The sequence below is a fragment of the Oncorhynchus gorbuscha genome, linkage group LG25 (genome assembly GCF_021184085.1).
Source record: "Oncorhynchus gorbuscha isolate QuinsamMale2020 ecotype Even-year linkage group LG25, OgorEven_v1.0, whole genome shotgun sequence".
NCBI lineage: Eukaryota > Metazoa > Chordata > Actinopteri > Salmoniformes > Salmonidae > Oncorhynchus > Oncorhynchus gorbuscha.
Genome location: NC_060197.1, coordinates 23,594,386 through 23,616,302, shown reverse-complemented (window position 1 = coordinate 23,616,302; position 21,917 = coordinate 23,594,386). Strand labels below are relative to the sequence as shown.

General features: G+C 43.5%; 1 protein-coding gene across 1 annotated transcript; it reads left to right on the top strand.

The window, feature by feature from the left end:
• Nucleotides 1-198: 198 nt before the first annotated feature.
• Nucleotides 199-21,657, top strand: LOC124014024 (AP-1 complex subunit sigma-1A). The gene is made up of 5 exons (XM_046328670.1): nucleotides 199-390; nucleotides 13,346-13,524; nucleotides 17,271-17,379; nucleotides 20,910-21,047; nucleotides 21,502-21,657. The coding sequence occupies exons 1-5, from the start codon at nucleotides 388-390 to the stop codon at nucleotides 21,547-21,549; spliced, it is 477 nt and encodes a 158-aa protein (XP_046184626.1). The 5' UTR covers nucleotides 199-387; the 3' UTR covers nucleotides 21,550-21,657.
• Nucleotides 21,658-21,917: the final 260 nt, after the last annotated feature.

The following is a 21,917-nucleotide window of genomic DNA, read 5'->3' as shown; positions in this document are numbered from 1 at the left end:
AATCAGATTTCACATGTAATATAATCAACTCCTAAACTCAAACGAAACAGCGTTGTGTCTACATACATGTTTAGTTTTAGTTATGAAATTGTTTGAAATAGCCCTAGTAGATCTAGCGAGTTCGCCTCGGTTGGCTTGGTTACGAAACTGACTTGACCGGTTGCCTCAAAATGCGCAATGCGCATGTTCACTGAGGAGGGGAACAGCTGACGTCTGTCACCGGAATCGCTCCTACTAGCTAGCTGGTTGAATGAGTTGCTCGCTCGAGCCGTAGTATTCTGAAACAGACATGGAATGTTGACGTTTGCTGTGTTTAAAACGAAAAGAAAAATCAAGTAATTCATATACGAAGATCCAAGTTAATATTTGCGTTGTGAGCCTGATAAAATGGTAAGTAATTTCGCCATAAAGAGCTGAATAGCTCAAACCAGCCGGTTAGCTCATTACCTTAGCTGCAAGCAAGGTGTATGGTTTCAGGAAGCAGAGTGAAGCAAGCTGGTTGGCCACCTGTGTTGGCTAGCAAGGTACAGTGGCTAATGCTAACATAGCTACAGGTACAGCAGCCAACTTGTTTGCTAGTGGACAGGCCACACATTAGAGTTTTGCCTAGTCTAAATTCTAACTTCGATAGGAAGATGTATGTTGAGCTCACTGGCTAACAAGTTCTCTTCGAAGGTAACCTTGCATAACTAAGCCTTTTGACACTTGTTTAGCTAGCCAGGTGTCGTGATTAGCCAAATAGCTGGCTTGCTAGCTGGTTTTGTTTGCTTTCAACGAAATGTACACTTGAACTAGGTAGTTTGACATGTTCCTCCGGTTACTGTCATTGTTAGTGTGTGTGTACATAGTTGGTGTTAACAGCTGTAAAGTTGGCTGTTGACTGCCTACACGTTGCAGATACTCTGTGACCCTCAACACTGACCCTGCACTAGCTACATTGATATAATGATCGATGTGTATTGATAAAATGGTGTTAAACTATTCAGACACCTCTTTCTCTTTTGCTGATCTGGTTGTCAGTTAGGCTGCCTCTTGTATTGCTGCCTGTTTACTGCACCTTTACTGTGGACAGAATGATAAACTGTTGACTATTAGACAATTGCCACCTTTGTCAACTTGAAGGGTGTCCAATCAAAATGCATGTTTTGACCAATGGGTAAAATAATATTTTAAGTGTGTGGATAAACCATTGGTCCAAAACTCATATCTCGATCACAATATGTTAAAAAGCTATTGATTGGAGTTTTTGCTGTCCTACAAGGGTCAGAATTAGGGTGACTAAATCAATGGAGTCCAGAGGGGGAAAAAGTGTTCAAATATCAGGAAAATTGCATCGAGTCAGCTGGGCTGGATTCTGGGCAAGAATTAAGGCTACTGGTTACCCGACAGGCTAACTTTACTATTGAACTCATCTTTCTTCTCGAATCTGCAGTTAAGATGGATATCAATTTTGATACGACTTGCAGTTTTTAAATATTTTAGCATATGATTTTCATTTTAATACGAAATTCCTCTTTTTCAAGATTTCTCACAAAAACAAGCGTATCTCTTGTGAAATGTCCACGAAGCACTGAGCGTATACCAAGCTTTTTATTTTCTTAGCCTATTACATTTAATTCCGTTTGTCATGCAAATGTTTTTTTTTTTTGACCCGCAGTAACAACTTGGAAGACCACAAAATGTAAAATCCTCAGTTGTTACAAGAAACCTGACCGCTATGTCAACAGAGCTCGGTGCTAATTATCAGGTGTATTAAGTTACGAAATCCAACTTTTTGCAGATAGTGTTAATGATATGTTAGAGAAAGACCTCACTGAACAATTCAGAACACAAATCTTCATATTTATCTTGGTAAAATGTATTTTAGAACATAAGGATCTGAAATGTCATCACCAAATCACTTTTCACTCTGGACAATGTTTGGACACCCTGCAACTTGGTAAATACTACCTACACTCTCTTCCTTCACCACTACTCTCCAATATAGGGTATTGATGTCCTCACCAGTGTCCTTCTACAGAACATAAAACCCCTTCCATGTCTTCTCCTCTCTGTCAGATTAACACTAGAGAGAAAGCACTGAGCGGGTTCGACTGTAAGTAAAGTGGAACTAGCAAAGCAGTTGACTGTAAATTGATTGGTGTCAGTAGAGTTTGTACGGTCTGTCCAGTTTTGTGTTTTTAACCTAAAATAATGTGTAGCTCATCTTTGCATCTATGTTTCGTGGTCACCAACCAACTAACTAGCTAACTAGCCTGGAGTGACAATCTGTTTGTACTATCATGTCAACTTCTTGTTTGGCATGACAAGGAGTTGGCATGATTACACAAATAGACTCCCACTTGCTGTCATTCATATTTGATTACCGGTACTATACTAATATTTGTGGTTGGCTGGCCATTGCTTCTTGAAGAGGGATGGTTTGTACCAAGCAAGCTAAACCCCATATTTTAGATATAATGCACATAGTCCTGTATACTGTGTTGGCTAAGTTGAATAGTGTTAGCCTGGTCTCAGATCTGTTTTTGCAGTGTGACAATGACCATAGGAGTTGGCAAGACTGCACAAACAGAGCTTGGCCCAGGCTCGAATATGGTGGGTCCTTTGACCATAGGAGTGAGGCAAGACTGCACAAACAGATCTGGGCACAGGCTAGAATATGGTTGGTCTTTTGACTGCTTTATAACTAAGTAGGACTGCTGCTGCTAAATCACATCACATTGTAGGATCTGACACAGATAAGCTTAAGCATAATCTCCCAAAAGGAAGCTAGTCTATTCTTATGCACATCATGGCCTTCTTTACTTCACACTCCCTTGTCACATGTCCCCCTCTCCTCTCTTCTCTCAATTCCAGTTCAAATGGGCTTTATTGGCATGGGAAACACATGTTTACATTGCCAATTCAGGTGAAATAGATAATAATACATGTACAGTAAACATTACACTTACAAAAGTTCCAAAATAATAAAGACATTTAAAATGTCATTATGTATATATACAGTGTTGTAAACATAAATATAGGTTGTATTTACAGTGGTGTTTTTTTCTTCCTTGGTTGCCCTTTTCTTATGGCAACAGGTCACAAATCTTGCTGCTGTGATTGCACACTAGTATTTCACCCAGTAGATATGTGACTTTATCAAAATTTGATCTGTTTTCAAAGTCTTTATGAGTCTGGGTAATCTGAGGTAAATGTGTCTAATATGGTCATAGATTTGACAGGAGGTTAGGAAGTGCAGCTCAGTTTCCACCTCATTTTGTGTTCAGTGTGTGCATAGCCTATCTTCTCTTGAGAGCCAGGTCTGCCCTCGGCGGCCTTTCTCAATGGCAAGGCTATGCTCACTGAGTCTGTACATAGTTGAAGATGTCCTTCATTTTGTATCAGTCACAGTTAGGTTTGCATAGGGTCGGAAACTTTCCGGTAAATTTATGGTAATTTTCCATGGGACGTTAAGCCTGGATATTTTGGGAATTTTGCTTAAATTCATTAAAAAAAGTTAGCTTATAACAGTGAACCTTTTTTTTGTGGGATACACAAGGCATTTCTAGGTCTTGTGGCATATTTTGGTTAAACTATCCCCAATTCAATGGAATTGCAGCCCTTTGCATGCACAGTGCATTCTTCCATCACATGTACAGCTGATTCTCAAGCTCTTGCACACTAATGAGATGCTATTGAGCCCACGCTACTACACTGTCTGAGCTAAGAACTACATGCTTTCTGGTAAGTTTTGATTACAATACTGGGTGGGGTGAATATATTTTATGACTTACATGATTTTTTGTTAACTAGTAAATGGTAGCCTACAGCAAAGTGTGTTTTAAATCATTTCTAACTTGTTAACAATTTCTGCTAGTTAGTTTTTGCTACCATATGGGGTTTAGCTTGCTTGAGCCTGCCAACTTTGGAGTGTTAATTCACCTGTTCCCATACATGTTTCATTTTAAAACATTTATCTTGCAAAGGAGTTGTCTAATCTAACTGCTTAACTATTTGTCTGTACATGGAATTGTATACTTTTTTAAACTCATTTTTTTTCTAATCCTTTTCAGGAAAATTACACAGACACTAGCTGATGTGTGGAGACATTTCACTGCACCTAATCTATAAGGAAAAGCTGTGTACATTTGCAAATACTGTGCCAAATCATATGTGAAAAGTGCAGCAAAGATGCAGAATCATCTGGCCAAGTGCATAAAGTTCCCTCAGCGCTCACAACAAGCAACCTCTGACAAAAGCCGCTGTACTTCTATTCGAGGGGAAAATTAGGAATCTGACACCTTATCGATAGCAATAGCTCATGGTCCTCCTGGAATCAGAAGTTTTGCGGATGAATGTCTTGCTTGAGCTGTGTATGGAACTGGTTCACCTATGATGCTCACAGGCAATGTGTATTGGAAGAGATTTCTGGATGTTCTTCGGAAAGCATACACCCCTCCAACTAGACATGCTTTATCTACTAATTTGCTGGATGCAGAGTTCAACAGAGTTCAAGTGAAGGTCAAGCAAATCATAGAGAAAGCAGACTGTATTTCAATCATCTCTGATGGGTGGTGGAATGTTCGTCGGCAAGGAATAATTAACTACATCTCCAGCCCTCAACCAGTATTCTACAAGAGCACAGGACACACTGGTCTCTACATTGCAGATGAGCTGAAGGCAGTCATCAATGGCCTTGGACCACAGAAGGTATTTGCACTGGTGACAGACAATGCTGTGAACATGAAGGCTGCTTGGTCTAAAGTGGAGGAGTCCTACCCTCACATCACACCCTTTGGCTGTGCTGCTCATGCATTTAATCTGCTCTTCAAGGACATCATGGCATTGAAAACAATCAATACACTCTACAAGAGAGCCAAGGAAATGATTAGGTATGTGAAGGGTCATCAAGTTATAGCAGCAATCTACCTCACCAAGCAAAGAATAAGATCACCACATTGAAGCTGCCCAGCAACACCTGTTGGGGTGGTGTCGTTATCATGTTTGTCAGTCCCCTGGAGGGGAAGGAGCCTTTCCAAGAAATTGCCTTATCACAGTCTGCTGATATGGACATCCCCTCAAGGGGATCCTCCTGGATGATGTATTTTGGGAGACTGCTATGCAGCCTGAAACTCCTGAAACCTGTAGCAGTAGTCATTGCATGGATCGAGGGAGACGATGCCATCCTATCTGATGTTCAGACTCTGCTTGCAGAGATGTTGCTCCAAGCAGAGGAAACTGCAGTTCTGAGTATGCTGGCAAGAGCATCCTGTCTGGTGCAGAGATCAAAATGGCCTATGGTGTCATCACTACTGTATCTGGATGAAGGCACGGTTCTTGGCAGTTTGGCTTTGGGGTGGAGATGCAATATGGCAGTCGTGCCAACATATCTCATCAGCCACCCGATGGAAGGAACTTTGTGGATCTGAGGCTCTTTCCATTGTTGCCTCCATCATCCTCCAAATCCCCCTAACATCAGCCGCCTCAGAGCGCAACTGGTTCTTGTTTGGGAACACGCACACCAAAGCTCGTAACAGACTGACCAATACAAGGGTTGAAAAATTGGTGGTCATCCGGGCAAATTTGAGGCTTTTTGAGCCTGACAATGAGCCATCCTCAACAAGGTTGGAAAGTGACAGTGAAGATGAGGCCTCAGAGTCAATGTTCAAGAGGTGGACATTTGAGGAAGTCCAGGGAGAAGACATGGAAGCCTGAGAGGAAGAAAGTCTAGAAAGTAAAGCTTTGGTTATCATTGTACAGATGTATGTTGAAAATGGTTTTGGGAGATGCAATGGATCATTGGGGATCATTCAATATTCCCTTTTGTTCAGTGAAATTTATGATAAGGTAAAAGGTTTAAGTTTCTGTCTCCATATGATATGGTAAATATATCCAATGTAAAAAAACATCTACATTTAAATGGCATTAATATTAATTTGCATATATTCCCATTAATTCCCACGGAAAGTTTCCACTTCTGGATATTCCCCAAAATGTGCAACCCTAGTCACAGTGGTCAGGTATTCTGCCACTGTGTACTCTGTTTCGGGCCAAATAGCATTCTAGTTTGGTCTGTTTTTTTTGTCAATTCTTTCCAATGTGTCAAGGAATTATCATTTAGTTTTCATGATTTGGCTGTGTCTAATTGTGTTGTTGTTCTGGGTCTCTGTGGGGTCTGTTTGTGTTTGTGAAGAGCTCTAGGACCAGCTTGCTTAGGGGGCTCTTCTCCAGGTTAATTTCTCTGTAGGTGGTTTTGTTATGGAATGTTTGCGAATCACTTCCTTTTAGGTGGTTGTAAAATTTGACGTCTATTTTCTGGATTTTGATAATTAGCGGGTTTCGGCCTAATTCTGCTCTGCATTCATTATTTGGTGTTTTACATTGCACACTGAGGATATTTTTGCAGAGTCTCAAATTGTTTATTGTCCCAATTTGTGAATTCTTGGTTGATGAGCGGACCTCAAACATAAAGGGCAAAGGGTTCTATAACTGATTCAAGTATTTTTACCCAGATCCTAATTGGTATGTTGAATTTTATGTTCCTTTTGATGGCATAGAAGGCCCTTCTACCCTTGTCTCAGATTGTTCACAGCTTTGTGGAAGTTACCTGTGGAGCTGATGTTTAGGCCAAGGTATGTATAGCTTTTTGAGTGCTCTAGGTCAACGATGTCAAGATGGAATATGTATTCGTTGTCCTGGCAACTGGACCTTTTTTGGAACAGTTATTTTTATCTTACAGAGATTTACTGTCAGAGCCCAGGTCTGACAGAATCCGTGCTGAAGATCTAGGTGTTTCTGTAGGCCCTCCTTGGTTAGGGACAGAAGAACCAGATAATCAGTAGATATTTTACTTCAGATTCTAGTAGGGTGAGGCCAGGTGCTGCAGACTGTTCTAGTGCCCTTGCCAATTTGTTGATATACACTGCTCAAAAAAATAAAGGGAACACTTAAACAACACAATGTAACTCCAAGTACAATCACACTTCTGTGAAATCAAACTGTCCACTTAGGAAGCAATACTGATTGACAATACATTTCACATGCTGTTGTGCAAATGGAATAGACAACAGGTGGAAATTATAGGCAATTAGCAAGACACCCCCAATAAATGCGAGATTCTGCAGGCGGTGACCACAGACCACTTTTCAGTTCCTATGCTTCCTGGCTGATGTTTTGGTCACTTTTGAATGCTGGCGGTGCTTTCACTCTAGTGGTAGCATGAGACGGAGTCCCACACAAGTGGCTCAGTTAGTGCAGCTCATCCAGGATGGCACATCAATGCGAGCTGTGGCAAGAAGGTTTGCTGTGTCTGTCAGAGTAGTGTCCAGAGCATGGAGGCGCTACCAGGAGACAGGCCAGTACATCAGGAGACATGGAGGAGGCCGTAGGAGGGCAACAACCCAGCAGCACGACCGCTACCTCCGCCTTTGTGCAAGGAGGAGCAGGAGGAGCACTGCCCAGAGCCCTGCAAAATGACCTCCAGCAGGCCACAAATGTGCATGTCTGCTCAAACGGTCAGAAAGAGACTCCATGAGGTTGGTTTGAGGGCCCGACGTCCTCAGGTGGGGGTTGTGCTTACAGCCCAACACCGTACAGGACGTTTGGCATTTGCCAGAGAACACCAAGATTGGCAAATTCGCCACTGGCGGCCTGTGCTCTTCACAGATGAAAGCAGGTTCACACTGAGCACATGTGACAGACGTGACAGAGTCTGGAGACGCCGTGGAGAACGTTCTGCTGCCTGCAACATCCTCCAGCATGACCGGTTTGACGGTGGGTCAGTCATGGTGTGGGGTGGCATTTCTTTGGGGTGCTGTACAGCCCTCCATGTGCTCGCCAGAGGTAGCCTGACTGCCATTAGGTACCGAGATGAGTTCCTCATACCCCTTGTGAGACCATATGCTGGTGCGGTTGGCCCTGGGTTCCTCCTAATGCAAGACCATGCTAGACCTCATGTGGCTGGCGTGTGTCAGCAGTTCCTGCAAGAGGAAGGCATTGATGCTATGGACTGGCCCGCCCGTTCCCCAGACCTCAATCCAATTGAGCACATCTGGGACATCATGTCTCGCTCCATCCACCAACGCCACCTTGCACCGCAGACTGTCCAGGAGTTGGCGGATGATTTAGGCCAGGTCTGGGAGGAGATCCCTCAGGAGACACACCACCTCATCAGGAGCATGCCCAGGCGTTGTAAGGAGGTCATACAGGCACGTGGAGGCCACACACACACTACTTGGCCTCATTTTAACTTGTTTTAAGGACATTACATCAAAGTTGGATTAGACTGTAGTGTGGATTTCCACTTTAATTTGAGTGTGACTCCAAATACAGACCTCCATGGGTTGATAAATTTGATTTCCATTGATAATTTTTGTGATTTTATGTGAAAGTATTTAATAAGAATATTTAATTAATTCAGATCTAGGATGTGTTATTTTAGTGTTCCCTTTATTATTTTGAGCAGTGTATATGTTGAAGAGGGTGGGGCTTAACCTCTCTGGGATCGTTCGGGACGCTAGCGTTCCACCTCGCCGACAGCCAGTGAAGGTGCAGGGCGCCAAATTCAAAACAACAAATCTCATAATTAAATTTCCTCAACCATACAAGTATTTTACACCATCTTAAAGATACACTTTTTGTTAATCCAACCACAGTGTCCGATTTCAAAAAGGATTTTCGGCGAAAGCAGAACATATCATTATGTTAGGTCAGCAACTAGTCACAGAAAGCATTCAGCCATTTTCCAACCAAAGAGAGGTGTCACAAAAAGCAGAAATATAGATCAAATTAATCACTAACCTTTGATCATGTTCATCAGATGACACTCCCAGGACTCAATGTTACACAATGCATGTATGTTTTGTTTGATCAATTTCATATTTATATCCAAAAACCTCTGTTTAAATTGGCGCCATGTTCAGAAATGCCTCCAAAACATCCGGAGAAATTGCAGAGAGCCACATCAAAAAACAGAAATACTCATCATAAACTTTGATGAAAAATGCATGTTTTACATAGAATTAAAGATAAACTTGTTCTTAATGCAACCGCTGTGTCAGATTTCAAAAAAGCTTTACGGCAAAAGCACAATATTCAATCATCTGAGAACAGCGTTCAGCCACAAAAGCAAGCCATACAGTTACCGCCAAATTGTGGAGTCCACAAGTCATAAATAGCATTATTAATCTTCACTTACCTTTGCTGATCTTCATCGGAATGCACTCCCAGGACTCCCACTTCCACAATAAATGTTTGTTTTTTTCGATTACGTCCATATTTGTCGAAATACCTCCATTTTGTTCGCGTTTAGTTCACTATTCCAAAGACACAATGCACGAGTGCAAAATATAGACTGAAAGTCAAGAGTTCCATTACAGTTTGTAGAAACATGTCAAACAATGTTTACAGTCAATCCTTAGGGTATTTTTATAATAAATCTTAAATAATATTGCAACCGGACAATAGCGTATTCATTACAGAGGAAAAATGATGATGAAAATGATGACTTCGTCAACCATTTTGGAAAGAAGGTCGACGACATCCGATCCTTGTTTGCTAAGTCTAACGACACCGCTGGTTCTGCTCACACTGCCCTACCCTGTGCTCTGACCTCTTTCTCCCCTCTCTCTCCAGATGAAATCTCGCGTCTTGTGACGGCCGGCCGCCCAACAACCTGCCCGCTCGACCCTATCCCCTCCTCTCTTCTCCAGACCATTTCCGGAGACCTTCTCCCTTACCTCACCTCGCTCATCAACTTATCCCTGACCGCTGGCTACGTCCCTTCCGTCTTCAAGAGAGCGAGAGTTGCACCCCTTCTGAAAAAACCTACACTCGATCCCTCCGATGTCAACAACTACAGACCAGTATCCCTTTCTTTTCTCTCCAAAACTCTTGAACGTGCCGTCCTTGGTCAGCTCTCCCGCTATCTCTCTCAGAATGACCTTCTTGATCCAAATCAGTCAGGTTTCAAGACTAGTCATTCAACTGAGACTGCTCTTCTCTGTATCACGGAGGCGCCCCGCACCGCTAAAGCTAACTCTCTCTCCTCTGCTCTCATCCTTCTAGACCTATCGGCTGCCTTCGATACTGTGAACCATCAGATCCTCCTCTCCACCCTCTCCGAGTTGGGCATCTCCGGCGCGGCCCACACTTGGATTGCGTCCTACCTGACAGGTCGCTCCTACCAGGTGGCGTGGCGAGAATCTGTCTCCTCACCACGCGCTCTCACCACTGGTGTCCCCCAGGGCTCTGTTCTAGGCCCTCTCCTATTCTCGCTATACACCAAGTCACGTGGCTCTGTCATAACCTCACATGGTCTCTCCTATCATTGCTATGCAGACGACACACAATTAATCTTCTCCTTTCCCCCTTCTGATGACCAGGTGGCGAATCGCATCTCTGCATGTCTGGCAGACATATCAGTGTGGATGACGGATCACCACCTCAAGCTGAACTTCGGCAAGACGGAGCTGCTCTTCCTCCCGGGGAAGGACTGCCCGTTCCATGATCTCGCCATCACGGTTGACAACTCCATTGTGTCCTCCTCCCAGAGCGCTAAGAACCTTGGCGTGATCCTGGACAACACCCTGTCGTTCTCAACTAACATCAAGGCGGTGGCCCGTTCCTGTAGGTTCATGCTCTACAACATCCGCAGAGTACGACCCTGCCTCACACAGGAAGCGGCACAGGTCCTAATCCAGGCACTTGTCATCTCCCGTCTGGATTACTGCAACTCGCTGTTGGCTGGGCTCCCTGCCTGTGCCATTAAACCCCTACAACTCATCCAGAACGCCGCAGCCCGTCTAGTGTTCAACCTTCCCAAGTTCTCTCACGTCACCCCGCTCCTCCGCTCTCTCCACTGGCTTCCAGTTGAAGCTCGCATCCGCTACAAGACCATGGTGCTTGCCTACGGAGCTGTGAGGGGAACGGCACCTCAGTACCTCCAGGCTCTGATCAGGCCCTACACCCAAATAAGGGCACTGCGTTCATCCACCTCTGGCCTGCTCGCCTCCCTACCACTGAGGAAGTACAGTTCCCGCTCAGCCCAGTCAAAACTGTTCGCTGCTCTGGCTCCCCAATGGTGGAACAAACTCCCTCACGACGCCAGGACAGCGGAGTCAATCACCACCTTCCGGAGACACCTGAAACCCCACCTCTTTAAGGAATACCTAGGATAGGATAAAGTAATCCTTCTCACCCCCCCCCCCCCCTTAAAATATTTAGATGCACTATTGTAAAGTGGTTGTTCCACTGAATGTCATAAGGTGAATGCACCAATTTGTAAGTCTCTCTGGATAAGAGCGTCTGCTAAATGACTTAAATGTAATGTAATGTAAAAAGAAGGAACGGCGTGACTGCGCAGTAAACAACTGATTGGCCACAACCTAGTCCACTTGTTGAAACAGCTCTTATTCGACCTCCTTCTACAATAGAAGCCTCAAACAACTTTCTAAAGACTGTTGACATCTGCTGGAAGCCTTGGGAAGTGCAATCTGGCCCCATAGACACAGCATATTGGATAGGCAATCACTTAAATGAAACTACAAACCTCAGATTTCCCACTTCCTGGTTGGATTTGTCTCAGGTTTTCTCCTGCCATATTAGTTCTGTTATACTCAGACATCATTCAAGCAGTTTTAGAAACTTCAGAGTGTTTTCTATCCAATACTACTAATAACATGCATATATTAGCATCTGAGACAGAGTAGCAGGCAGTTTACTCTGGGCACCTTATTCATCCAAGCTACTCAATACTGCACCCCAGTCCCAAAGAAGTTAAGGAGCTTTTTGTGTACTTATTCCATGCAGTGTTATTTTTTATATCCATGGGGTACTATATTGTAATGACCTCTGCACAGGGATAAGCAATGGGGCTTCAATGGCCTTTGCATTTGGGTAGGGAATCTCTCCTGCCATTGTCAGGCTCAAGAGTTTTCAGACCTCTCACTTCACACTTAAGTGCTAATTGAAGTTGCAGCCAGGTCAGTTCTGTCCTAGCAGCTTGGTAGCCTTATTTATTCAACTTTGTATAACACAATTACCTAGAGATTCTTTTTTTTTGTAGTTTCAGATTCAACATTACTCACTCAGTTTTGTGTTGGATTGTATTTTTAGGTTGCGCTGTGTTTCTTCTGCAGGTTTTGGTTTGTTAGTTTTCTTGATAGTCCTTGGTAGTAATAGACCATTCAGGTAATTTTGTCAAATCAATGTTTTAGGTATGGAATTTGGATTCAAGGTTTTGATGTTGAGGTTAGTATCTTGTATAAACTAGAATTTATACAGGTTTAATCCGGCTTATCTACATTTATCCAACTCTAATTCTATATTTTTTTGCAGAAGAACCCAGGAGCCCATGAGCTCACTACCCTCTCTCGCCCTCTGAAGTGTTTTTGAGAACACACACACTGAATGCAAGTAGAATGATACTCCTTTCAAAAGGTGACTTTCACAGATGATTTTGTAGGAGGGCACTGATGTTAGTAGTCTAGTTTAACATTAGAGTATGTGCTACATTTGTGGCCAGGCAGTCTCTAGGAGATTGACTCTCCACCACACCACGTGGTGCCAGGGAGTTTAAAAGCAGAGATTGGCGATTGTGTTCCAGGGAGGGTCTCGATAACTAGGACAAGTCCGGTGGGAGATGTAAGTCTGTTACTGTACTTTTTCCACCATGTCAATAGTAACACAGTTGATATGTAGATCTAGACACACATGTAGGCCCTACTAAACTTGTGACATAGAAAGTATGGTCTGTCTGTCCTCCCCTCTCTCTCTCCCACTGACTCTCTTTCTCTCACTCATAATCTTTCTCTCTCTTTATGCAGATCTGATGGTCATTTTTTTTTGTCTTTGAACATGGAGCAATATCTCTTTCCCCATCATACTTATAATCCCCCTTTTCCTGTTTTGTGACCCAGTCCAGGTTGCTAATATGAGACTTGCTGCGCCGGCGCGAAAGCTTAACCCTGTGTGGCGTGTCCAGAATTAGGTCTCACTGCTTACTCTCTGTTAGCTTGTGTCTGCCTAATATGTGTAGGCCTACATATCACGACCTCTCTGCCCTGTCTGCTGTCCCACCTCCTCCTCTCTAGATGCGTTTCATGTTGCTGTTCAGTCGACAGGGGAAGCTGCGTCTCCAAAAGTCCTCCCGCTTTATGTGGAACTGTCTATTTCAGTCTCTTTGTTTTACCCTCTATGTTCTGTCTGTTGTACACACTAGTTCATCCTGAAGTTACCTGGTACTAACGTCCCCTGGTCTCCTTTCTGTATGCTATTGATCCTGTCTCCGATCCTGTCTTTCTCCCCACCTGTTTCCTCCCCCTGTAAACTGACATTAACTCTCCCTGGTCTCCCTCCTTTCTAGATGCGTTTCATGTTGCTGTTCAGTCGGCAGGGGAAGCTGCGTCTCCAGAAGTGGTACACGGCCACGGCCGAGAGGGACAAGAAGAAGATGGTGAGGGAGCTCATGCAGGTGGTGCTGGCCCGCAAGCCCAAGATGTGCAGCTTCCTGGAGTGGAGGGACCTCAAGATTGTCTACAAGAGGTACTGGAATACACGCACACACCAGGGATTTTTCTGCCATTGAAATCCTTGAAAAGTGTGTTTTTTTCATGGTTGTGTGAGACAGCATGTAGCTGCTACACACTCTGTTCACACAAACACACACTTGAAAAAGTGCAACAAAGGGTATTGCGTGCTTTACATAAGTGTCTGGAATTGTAGTCACACACACATACTCTCTCTCCCACTGTCTCTCACTCACACAATAATTGAATGACTTCTTTTTTTTTCAGAAAGAACTTCATTTGTGGCAGGTCGAATAAGATAAAGATGTGTAGTAGACATATAAACGGCAACGTTCATGACCTTACCAATGTTTACAAGGTTTAGGCCTATACAAGATACACGTAAACTACAAGATACACGTAAACCACACAACTGTTTTCATTTAAAAGCCATACTGATGCCGGTACAAAGCTGTTAGTGGCTCTCTTGGTTTTAAGAGGTCCTGAGTCTGTTCCCTAATGGCAGAACTGGCTCTTCAGTGGCGGTGTAAGATCCGAAATGATTTATTTGCCCCTTATGTTTGCGCTCTTTGTAAATGTCTCTGAGAGCCTTTTGCATTCTCCATTCAATCTTACCACAGACCTCTACAACTCTCACAATGGTATTCAGACTTGCCCATGTGAGGGAGCCAAACCAGGCAACTACACTAAATGTTAAGATGCCCCCCCCCTTCCCTCTACTGGTAATGATTGTTCTTCAAAAGTGGCTCCAGGGGGGCATTAAAAGAGACAGACCTGTCACACACACACACACACACACACACACACACACACACACACACACACACACACACACACACACACACACACACACACACACACACACACACACACACACACACACACACACACACACACACACACACACACACACACACACACACACACACACACACACACACACACACACACACACACACTTGACATTACTGGGTGTGTGTGTGCCCCGACCTGTCTCCTGGCATTATCACCCAGGCTGTCTCTGAGGGGTGTTTGGTATTGTTTCCCCAAAACACAGATTTGACTTTCCATTCCAACTGATGCTCAGTGACTCACCATTTGAACACTCATTCCACCTCCCACATCTCATACAGAAGCCATCCACACACAGCACTCGGTGTGGAAGTTGCCCAGAGGATCCTACAGTAACCTACACCACAGTGAATCTGTGCAAGCTTATCATATGCTGCACTTCCACCTAAGACTGTGTGTCGCCAGTGTCCTTATGTTAATTAGGCTCGGGCTGTATACCGAGGTATTTGGAAATAGCCACGGGATGGTTTTTAATACCTTTGAAACTATTTATTTAAAGTTTTTTTTTTAATATGTGAATATTTTTTGGTACTTTTAAAGTAAATACCTGCAGTCAACTTGTGCAATACGTTAGGAGATAAAGGAGATTGCGTTCTTCATTTCAATATGACACTTACTGGTAGTCCCCTGTAATGTTGTATTTGTTTACAAGCACACAACAACCAGAGAACGGAGCCTTGTGAGTCACTCACTACTGTGCAGCATGTGCCAGTTGATCTAGTTACGGTATGGAATTCACAATGAAATGTTTGCCAGCTAGATATAATTTAACTGTCTAAAATCTGGTGAAGGCTCTGCATTTGCACATTTGGTTTGCTAACTTAGTAGCTAGTTAGCTACCTAGCTAAGTGGTTACCTTCTTCCCAAGTCCAGCTTCGCTTTGTAACAGCAGAGAATCCCTTCCTGGATAAAGATCCTTGCTGTCTAACATTTTGTTTTGTGAGTAGCATTTTTTTTTAAAGTTACTTTGTGATCTGGGATGTCTGTCCTGAAAATGGTTTAGGTCAGAGACTGTATAAAATGTTTGCAATGTTAGCATTCTCTATGGGATTTTACATGTACTTGTTAGCATTGCTAGCCTTCGTATTACAGAGGCGGTGGGGTTAGGAAATAGTACCCCTGGTGTTCTGTGTCGGTATTACAGAATATCCCCATATGGCACAAGGTCTGTATGACAATATGGATACCGCCCAAGCCTAGTGTTAATGTTTTGCTCTAGTGTAATTGTTTTACCAGGAGTGTGACACTAAAGACTTGGGGTGTGCCGAATCAACAACCTCTGTATCAAGTTGCTTTGTGAGAAGGTTTTAAAGTTCACAGTTAGCCATTCTTATGTAAATGCGAGCTGAAAAGTACCAGTGGCTTGGCCTTGGCCCCAAGTCAGAGCATGTTTGCAAAAAATGTGGCAAAGCAATTAACTATTTGTCCTGAATGCAAATTATGTTTTTGTGCAAATCCAATACAACACCTTACTGAGTACCACTCTACATATTTTCAAGCATAGTGGTGGCTGCATCATGTTATGGGCACTGTATGCTTGCAATCATTAAGGCCTGGGGGGTTTTGAGGATAAAAATAAACGTAATGGATCTAAGCACAGGCAAAATCCTAGTGTTGGTTCAGTCTGCTTTCCACTAGACACTGGGAGCTGAATTAACCTTTCAGCAGGACAATAACTTTAAACACTAAGCCAAATCTACACTGGCATTGCTTACCAAGAAAACATTTAATGTTTCCGAATGGCTGAGTTAGTGTTGACTCAAATCTGCTTGGCAAGATTTATTGCAAGACTTGAATAAGCCAAGACTTGAAAATGGTTGTCTAGCAATGATCAACAATTAATTGGACAGAGCTTATTTAATAGAATTTAATAGAATAGTAGGCAAATAGTCCAGGTGTGCAAAGATCTTAGACTTACCCAGAAAGACTCACAGCAGTGAGCGCTGCAAAAAGGTGATTCTAACATGTATTGACTCAGGATTGTGAATACATATGTAAATTAGATATGTATTTTATGTTCAATACATTTGCTAAAATGTCTAAACAGGTTTTCAATTTGTCATTATGGGGTATTGAGTGTAGATGGGTGAGGAAAAACAATTTAATCCATTTTGAAATCAGGCTGTAACACAAGAAAATGTGCATTAAGTCCAGGGCTATGAATACTTTCTGAAGGCAATGTAGATGGAAATAGGAAGAACTGAGGTAAATCTGATGGAAACTCAACAGTGCTCTCTGCGGTGTAGTGCAGTACCTGTTTCTGGCCAGGTGAGTGAGCCAAAGAGCTGACTTCGCTAATGCTCTAATACAGTGTTTCCCAACTCTGGTCCTCAAGTACCCTCGACAGCATACATTTCTGTTGTAGCCCAGACAAAAAACACCTGATTCAACTTGTCAAGGGCTTGATGACTAGGTGACAAGTAGAATCAGGTGTGCTTGTCCAGGGCCACAGTTGGGAAACAACACACACAACCTTACACACAACCCTACACATGGTATAGTGCACAACCCTTGAGTTGCCAAGCACACTGCATAGACTGGCATCATTCACATTAGCATAACAAGCTTGTCTGTCAGTAGTTATTAGTTGTCTAAGGGCGCGTTCAGTAGGACGCACCGTTTTGGAACATTCAGATAGAATGCCACGAAGAGGGCATGCTTCTTCTACAAAGCATATTTCTATCTACTTTTGGCTACAGAACATGGCCCTGGGTTACTGACTGGCAGGAGATCCATGGATTCCCTCTTTTTAGTTCTGAGCTGAACCTCAATGAAGAAGGTGTGGGTGTGTTGAACCTCAATAACCCAAAGACAGTGTGGGGGTTTTCTGGGTTCCTTCCTTCCATTCCTCCTCTGCATGCTGTTTTCACTAATAAGGTGTGTATGTATGTGTGTGTGTGCGCTCTATAGGTATGCCAGTCTGTATTTTTGCTGTGCGGTGGAGGAGCAGGACAACGAACTCATCACTCTAGAGGTCATCCACCGCTTCGTAGAGCTGCTGGATAAGTACTTCGGCAGCGTGAGTCTCTCGCGCTCTCTCTCTCATTCCGACTTCTCCAGCCAACTCTTTCATTATCTCTTCTTTAGCCAACTGCATACTCTCTCTCTCCAACTGCTTATTTCTCACCTCCACTCGTTGGCTTATCATATATTTTCCATTTCATCCTCCCTGCCTCTCTTCCATTTCATCCTCCCTGCCTCTCTTCCATTTCATCCTCCCTGCCTCTCTTCCATTTCATCCTCCCTGCCTCTCTTCCATTTCATCCTCCCTGCCTCTCTTCCATTTCATCCTCCCTGCCTCTCTTCCATTTCATCCTCCCTGCCTCTCTTCCATTTCATCCTCCCTGCCTCTCTTCCATTTCATCCTCCCTGCCTCTCTTCCATTTCATCCTCCCTGCCTCTCTTCTATTTTACTACCGGACAATCGAAGGATTTTCATGTAAGTCGATGACTCGCATCATATGCTGTTTATTCTCCCTCACGGTCCCTCTATTGAACTCTCCATAGTCTTCTCTCCCTCCCCCAGTATTGTCCACTAGTGCTGTCTGCCGGCTTTGTAGACCATTTTTAGACACATTTTCAGCCGGCTACTTTTCCCACTTAAATTAACTAGGCTAGTCTGCCGAGCATCTTCCAGCCATCTATTGATAGGACAGATAGGACAGGCTCCAGTCAGTCACAAAGTGAGCGATGACAGGTAATTGTGTGTGTGTGTGTGTGCGCTGTGGTTGCAGTCAAATGTATTTACACGGAGAAAGAGCGCATGAATTTGCACGTCCCATAATAATGTTGTAACCATGACTCAAAATCCACTTAGCCTATTTTCTTCTGTCACATACATTTTTTTTTGCGTGCAGAGCCCGACATTAACCAATCAAGTCAATCACGTGTATTTATAAAGCCATTTTTACATCAGCCGATGCCACCAAGTATTTATACAAAAACCCAGCCTAAAACCCCAAACAGCAAGCAATGCAGATGTAGAAGCACGGTGTCTAGGAAAAACTCCCTAGAAAGGCAGGAACCTAGGAAGAAACTTAGAAGAACCAGGCTCTGAAGGGTGTCCAGTCCTCTTCAGGCTGTGCCGGGTGGAGATTATAACAGTACATGGCAATTAAGGACAGATCATTCGTTCAAGATGTTCAAACGTTCATTTTAATGAACAAAAATATAAACGCAACATGCAAAGTGTTGGTCTCATTTTTCATGAGCCGAAATAAAAGATCCCAATAATGTTCCATACGCACAAAAAGCTTATTTCTCGAATTTTGTTCACAAATTTGTTTATCCTTTTAGTTAATATTTCTCTAGGTGTGGCATATCAATAATCTGATTAAACAGGATGATCATTACACAGGTGCACCTGATGCTGGGGACAATAAAAGGCCACTCAAATGTAAAGTTCTGTTACATAACACAATGCCATAATGTCTCAAGTTGAGGGTGTGTGCAGTTGACATGCTGTCTGCAGGAATGTCTACCAAAGCTGTTGCCAAATAATTGAATGTTAATTTTTCTACCGTAAGCCACCTCCAATGTTGTTTTAGAGCCATCCAAACGGCCTCACAACCGCAGACCACGTGTAACCACACCAGCCCAGGACCTCCACATCCGGCTTCTTCACCTGCGGGATTGTCTGAGACCAGCCACCCGGGAAAACGGAGTATTTATGTCTGTAATAAAGCCCTTTTGTGGGGAAATACTCATTCTGATTGGCTGGACCTGGCTCCCCAGTGGGGGACGCCTGTGCCCTCCCATGGGCACCCATGGCTGGGCCCCTGCCCAATCATGTGAAATCCGTAGATTAGGGCCTAATGAATTTATTTCAATTGACTAATTTCCTTATATGAACTGTAACTCAGTAAAATCGTTGAAATTGTTGCATTTTATATTTTTGTTCAGTAGGGATGACCATCAGGGTCAAATAATAATCACAGTGGTTATAGATGGTGCAACAGGTCAGCACCTCAGGAGTAAATATCAGTTGGCTTTTCATAGCCGAGTGTGCATAGGTCGAGACAGCAGGTGCAGTAGAGCGGGGGAGAGATAGCATCGAAACAGCAGGTCCAGGACTGGGGATAGCCAGGAGACATCAGGTCAGGTATTCCTGAGGCATGGTCCTAGGGCTCAGGTAGTCCTGAGGCATGGTCCTAGGGCTCAGGTAGTCCTGAGGCATGGTCCTAGGGCTCAGGTAGTCCTGAGAGGATGAGAAGATGGGAGAATTAGAGGGAGCATACTTAAGATCACACAGTACACCAGATAAGACTGGAGAATTACACCAGATAAGACTGGAGAATTACACCAGATATGACAGACTGGCCCGAGAGCCCCTCACATAGACTATTAAAGCATAGATACTGGAGACTGATGTCGGGGACACTGTGGCCCCGTTCGACGATACCTCCGGACTGGATATAACCCCACCCACTTTGCCAAAGCACGCCCCCAGACCACCAGAGGGAAATGAACAGACTACCAACTTACTACCCAGAGACAAAGCGGTGTATCTCCCACTAAGATCTCCCCCCACCGCATGAGCCCGAGGGGGCGCAAAACCAGACCGGATGATCACGTTAGTGACTCGACCCACTCAAGTCAAGTAGAACTATCCAGCTCCACTCCACATTTAATTCTAAATGCCTAATTGCTTGAAAAATTATTTTTTACAAAAGAAAAAAAACGTTTCTTTGCAGGACAAGGATTGTCCTGAATGTATGAATTTCTTCACCTTGCTTTTCTGGTTGGCTGGCAATTTTCACCATCCAATTATTTCAGATCTACAGGAGTGTAAGTTTCACCATGGCACAGACCGTGGAGATATGTTGGCACATGAAATTATTACAATATGGAAAATATTAGTCAATCATTGCATTTTATCCATGCTGGCTTTTGCAGGCAACCTGAGACAACCGATACCTGTCATACCTGTATTGTAGATAGCTGAGAAAATGACTCTTAAAAGGAAGCTGAAAGCCTGTGAATGTCAGCGGACTCTTACAGGGTTCTTTAAAGGCCCAATGCAGTCAAAATGTTGTTTTCCTATGTTTTATATCATATTATACAACAGCTGATGAAACTAACACTGTAAAAGTGCAAATCAAATTAGATCAGTGTTACTACCTGATTGGTGCAGGTTGAAAATGCAATCTAGCGTTAGAATGTACCAGAAGCCGCCAAAATAGGGCTTGTTCTGCAAAAATGTCTTAACCCGGGAGAAACCCCCCAGCTCAGGGGAACTTGGCTGGCTCCTTTTTCTATATGGCTGGCTCCTCCATGTACTTGTGGAAAACACTGCTCTCCTCTCGCTCAAGCTTCTCTCCTTGTATATCCTCAACTATAAATGTGCTTATACTCTTCTATCGTGTAATTGGTATAGGCTCCCCGTATATACTGTACGTAGACTGTTTCAATTCCTCTGTCTATTTTGTCTTTTGCTGTTGGCACCATTTCACCAAGTCAAATTCCTGATATATGTAAATGTAATTGGCAAATAAAGGTGATTCTGATTGCTCCCTGTCTGTGTGTGTGTGTGTGTGTGTGCCCTGGCAGGTATGTGAGCTGGATATCATCTTTAACTTTGAGAAGGCCTACTTTATACTGGATGAGTTTCTGATGGGGGGGGAGATCCAAGACACGTCCAAGAAGAGTGTTCTCAAGGCCATCGAACAGGCCGACCTACTACAGGAGGTAGGATTCAGATTGAAAAAACCTTAATGTCCTCAGTGAGGCAATTCATCTAGCAGCAAACATAATACATACAGACAAAAATCACATTTAAAAACGGATGGCAAAGGATAAGTACTGAATAGGTGGTTTAAAGTTTTTTTATTTTTTTTATGTCAAAATTAGGCTGCATGTATATGATAGGAGTGATCTCTTTAATTAAAAAGGAAAAACTCCAGCACACCAGTCTGGCGACCTCCATCGGGTGTCTCTATCTCACTATGGGCCCTATTCAGGCTTGAGATAAATGTATTTAACACGGACTTAAGTAAAACCATTTTTTAACTTAAGTCCATGTTGAGTCTGTTATATAAAAGTCTGAATCGGGCCTTTATGACTTAATACCTAACCATTATTAATGTAGTTTTATTTGTCACCATGTAGTCTGAGCCATCTGTTCCCCGTCTCCCCCTTACAGGAGGACGAGTCTCCGAGAAGTGTTCTAGAGGAGATGGGCCTGGCGTAGTGACAGCAGGGTACTCTGATTGCAGCACTTTTTAATCAGGCAACAGACAGGCGAAGAGATGGGACTTTGGGTTCCATGTGCAACAGGGTGGAGGAAAGGGGGTTTGATGTGGAGGGGGTTTTGGGGGAGGCTGGGAAGGGGGTAAGGGCTGGGGTGGAATCTGTTATCTAAGTGTGTCTCAAGTGGCACCCTATTCCCTACATAGTACTCTAGGGCACTGGCCAAAAGAAGTGCACCTTTTTTTAAGTAAAAATAGGGTGTCAATTGAAATTCACACGTTGACGTTCGGGTACTGAATTCCAGACATTGCTGACATTGTTGTGTATTATGATGATGATGATCCACACCCTATTTATATTAGCTCTGTG

What these genes read in the sequence shown, in the direction of transcription:
- LOC124014024 (XM_046328670.1), top strand. An exon ending in CTCAAGATTGTCTACAAGAG is followed by an intron (nt 13,525 to 17,270) that starts GTACTGGAATAC and finishes TGCGCTCTATAG; the next exon opens with GTATGCCAGTCTGTATTTTT. An exon ending in TGGATAAGTACTTCGGCAGC is followed by an intron (nt 17,380 to 20,909) that starts GTGAGTCTCTCG and finishes GTGCCCTGGCAG; the next exon opens with GTATGTGAGCTGGATATCAT.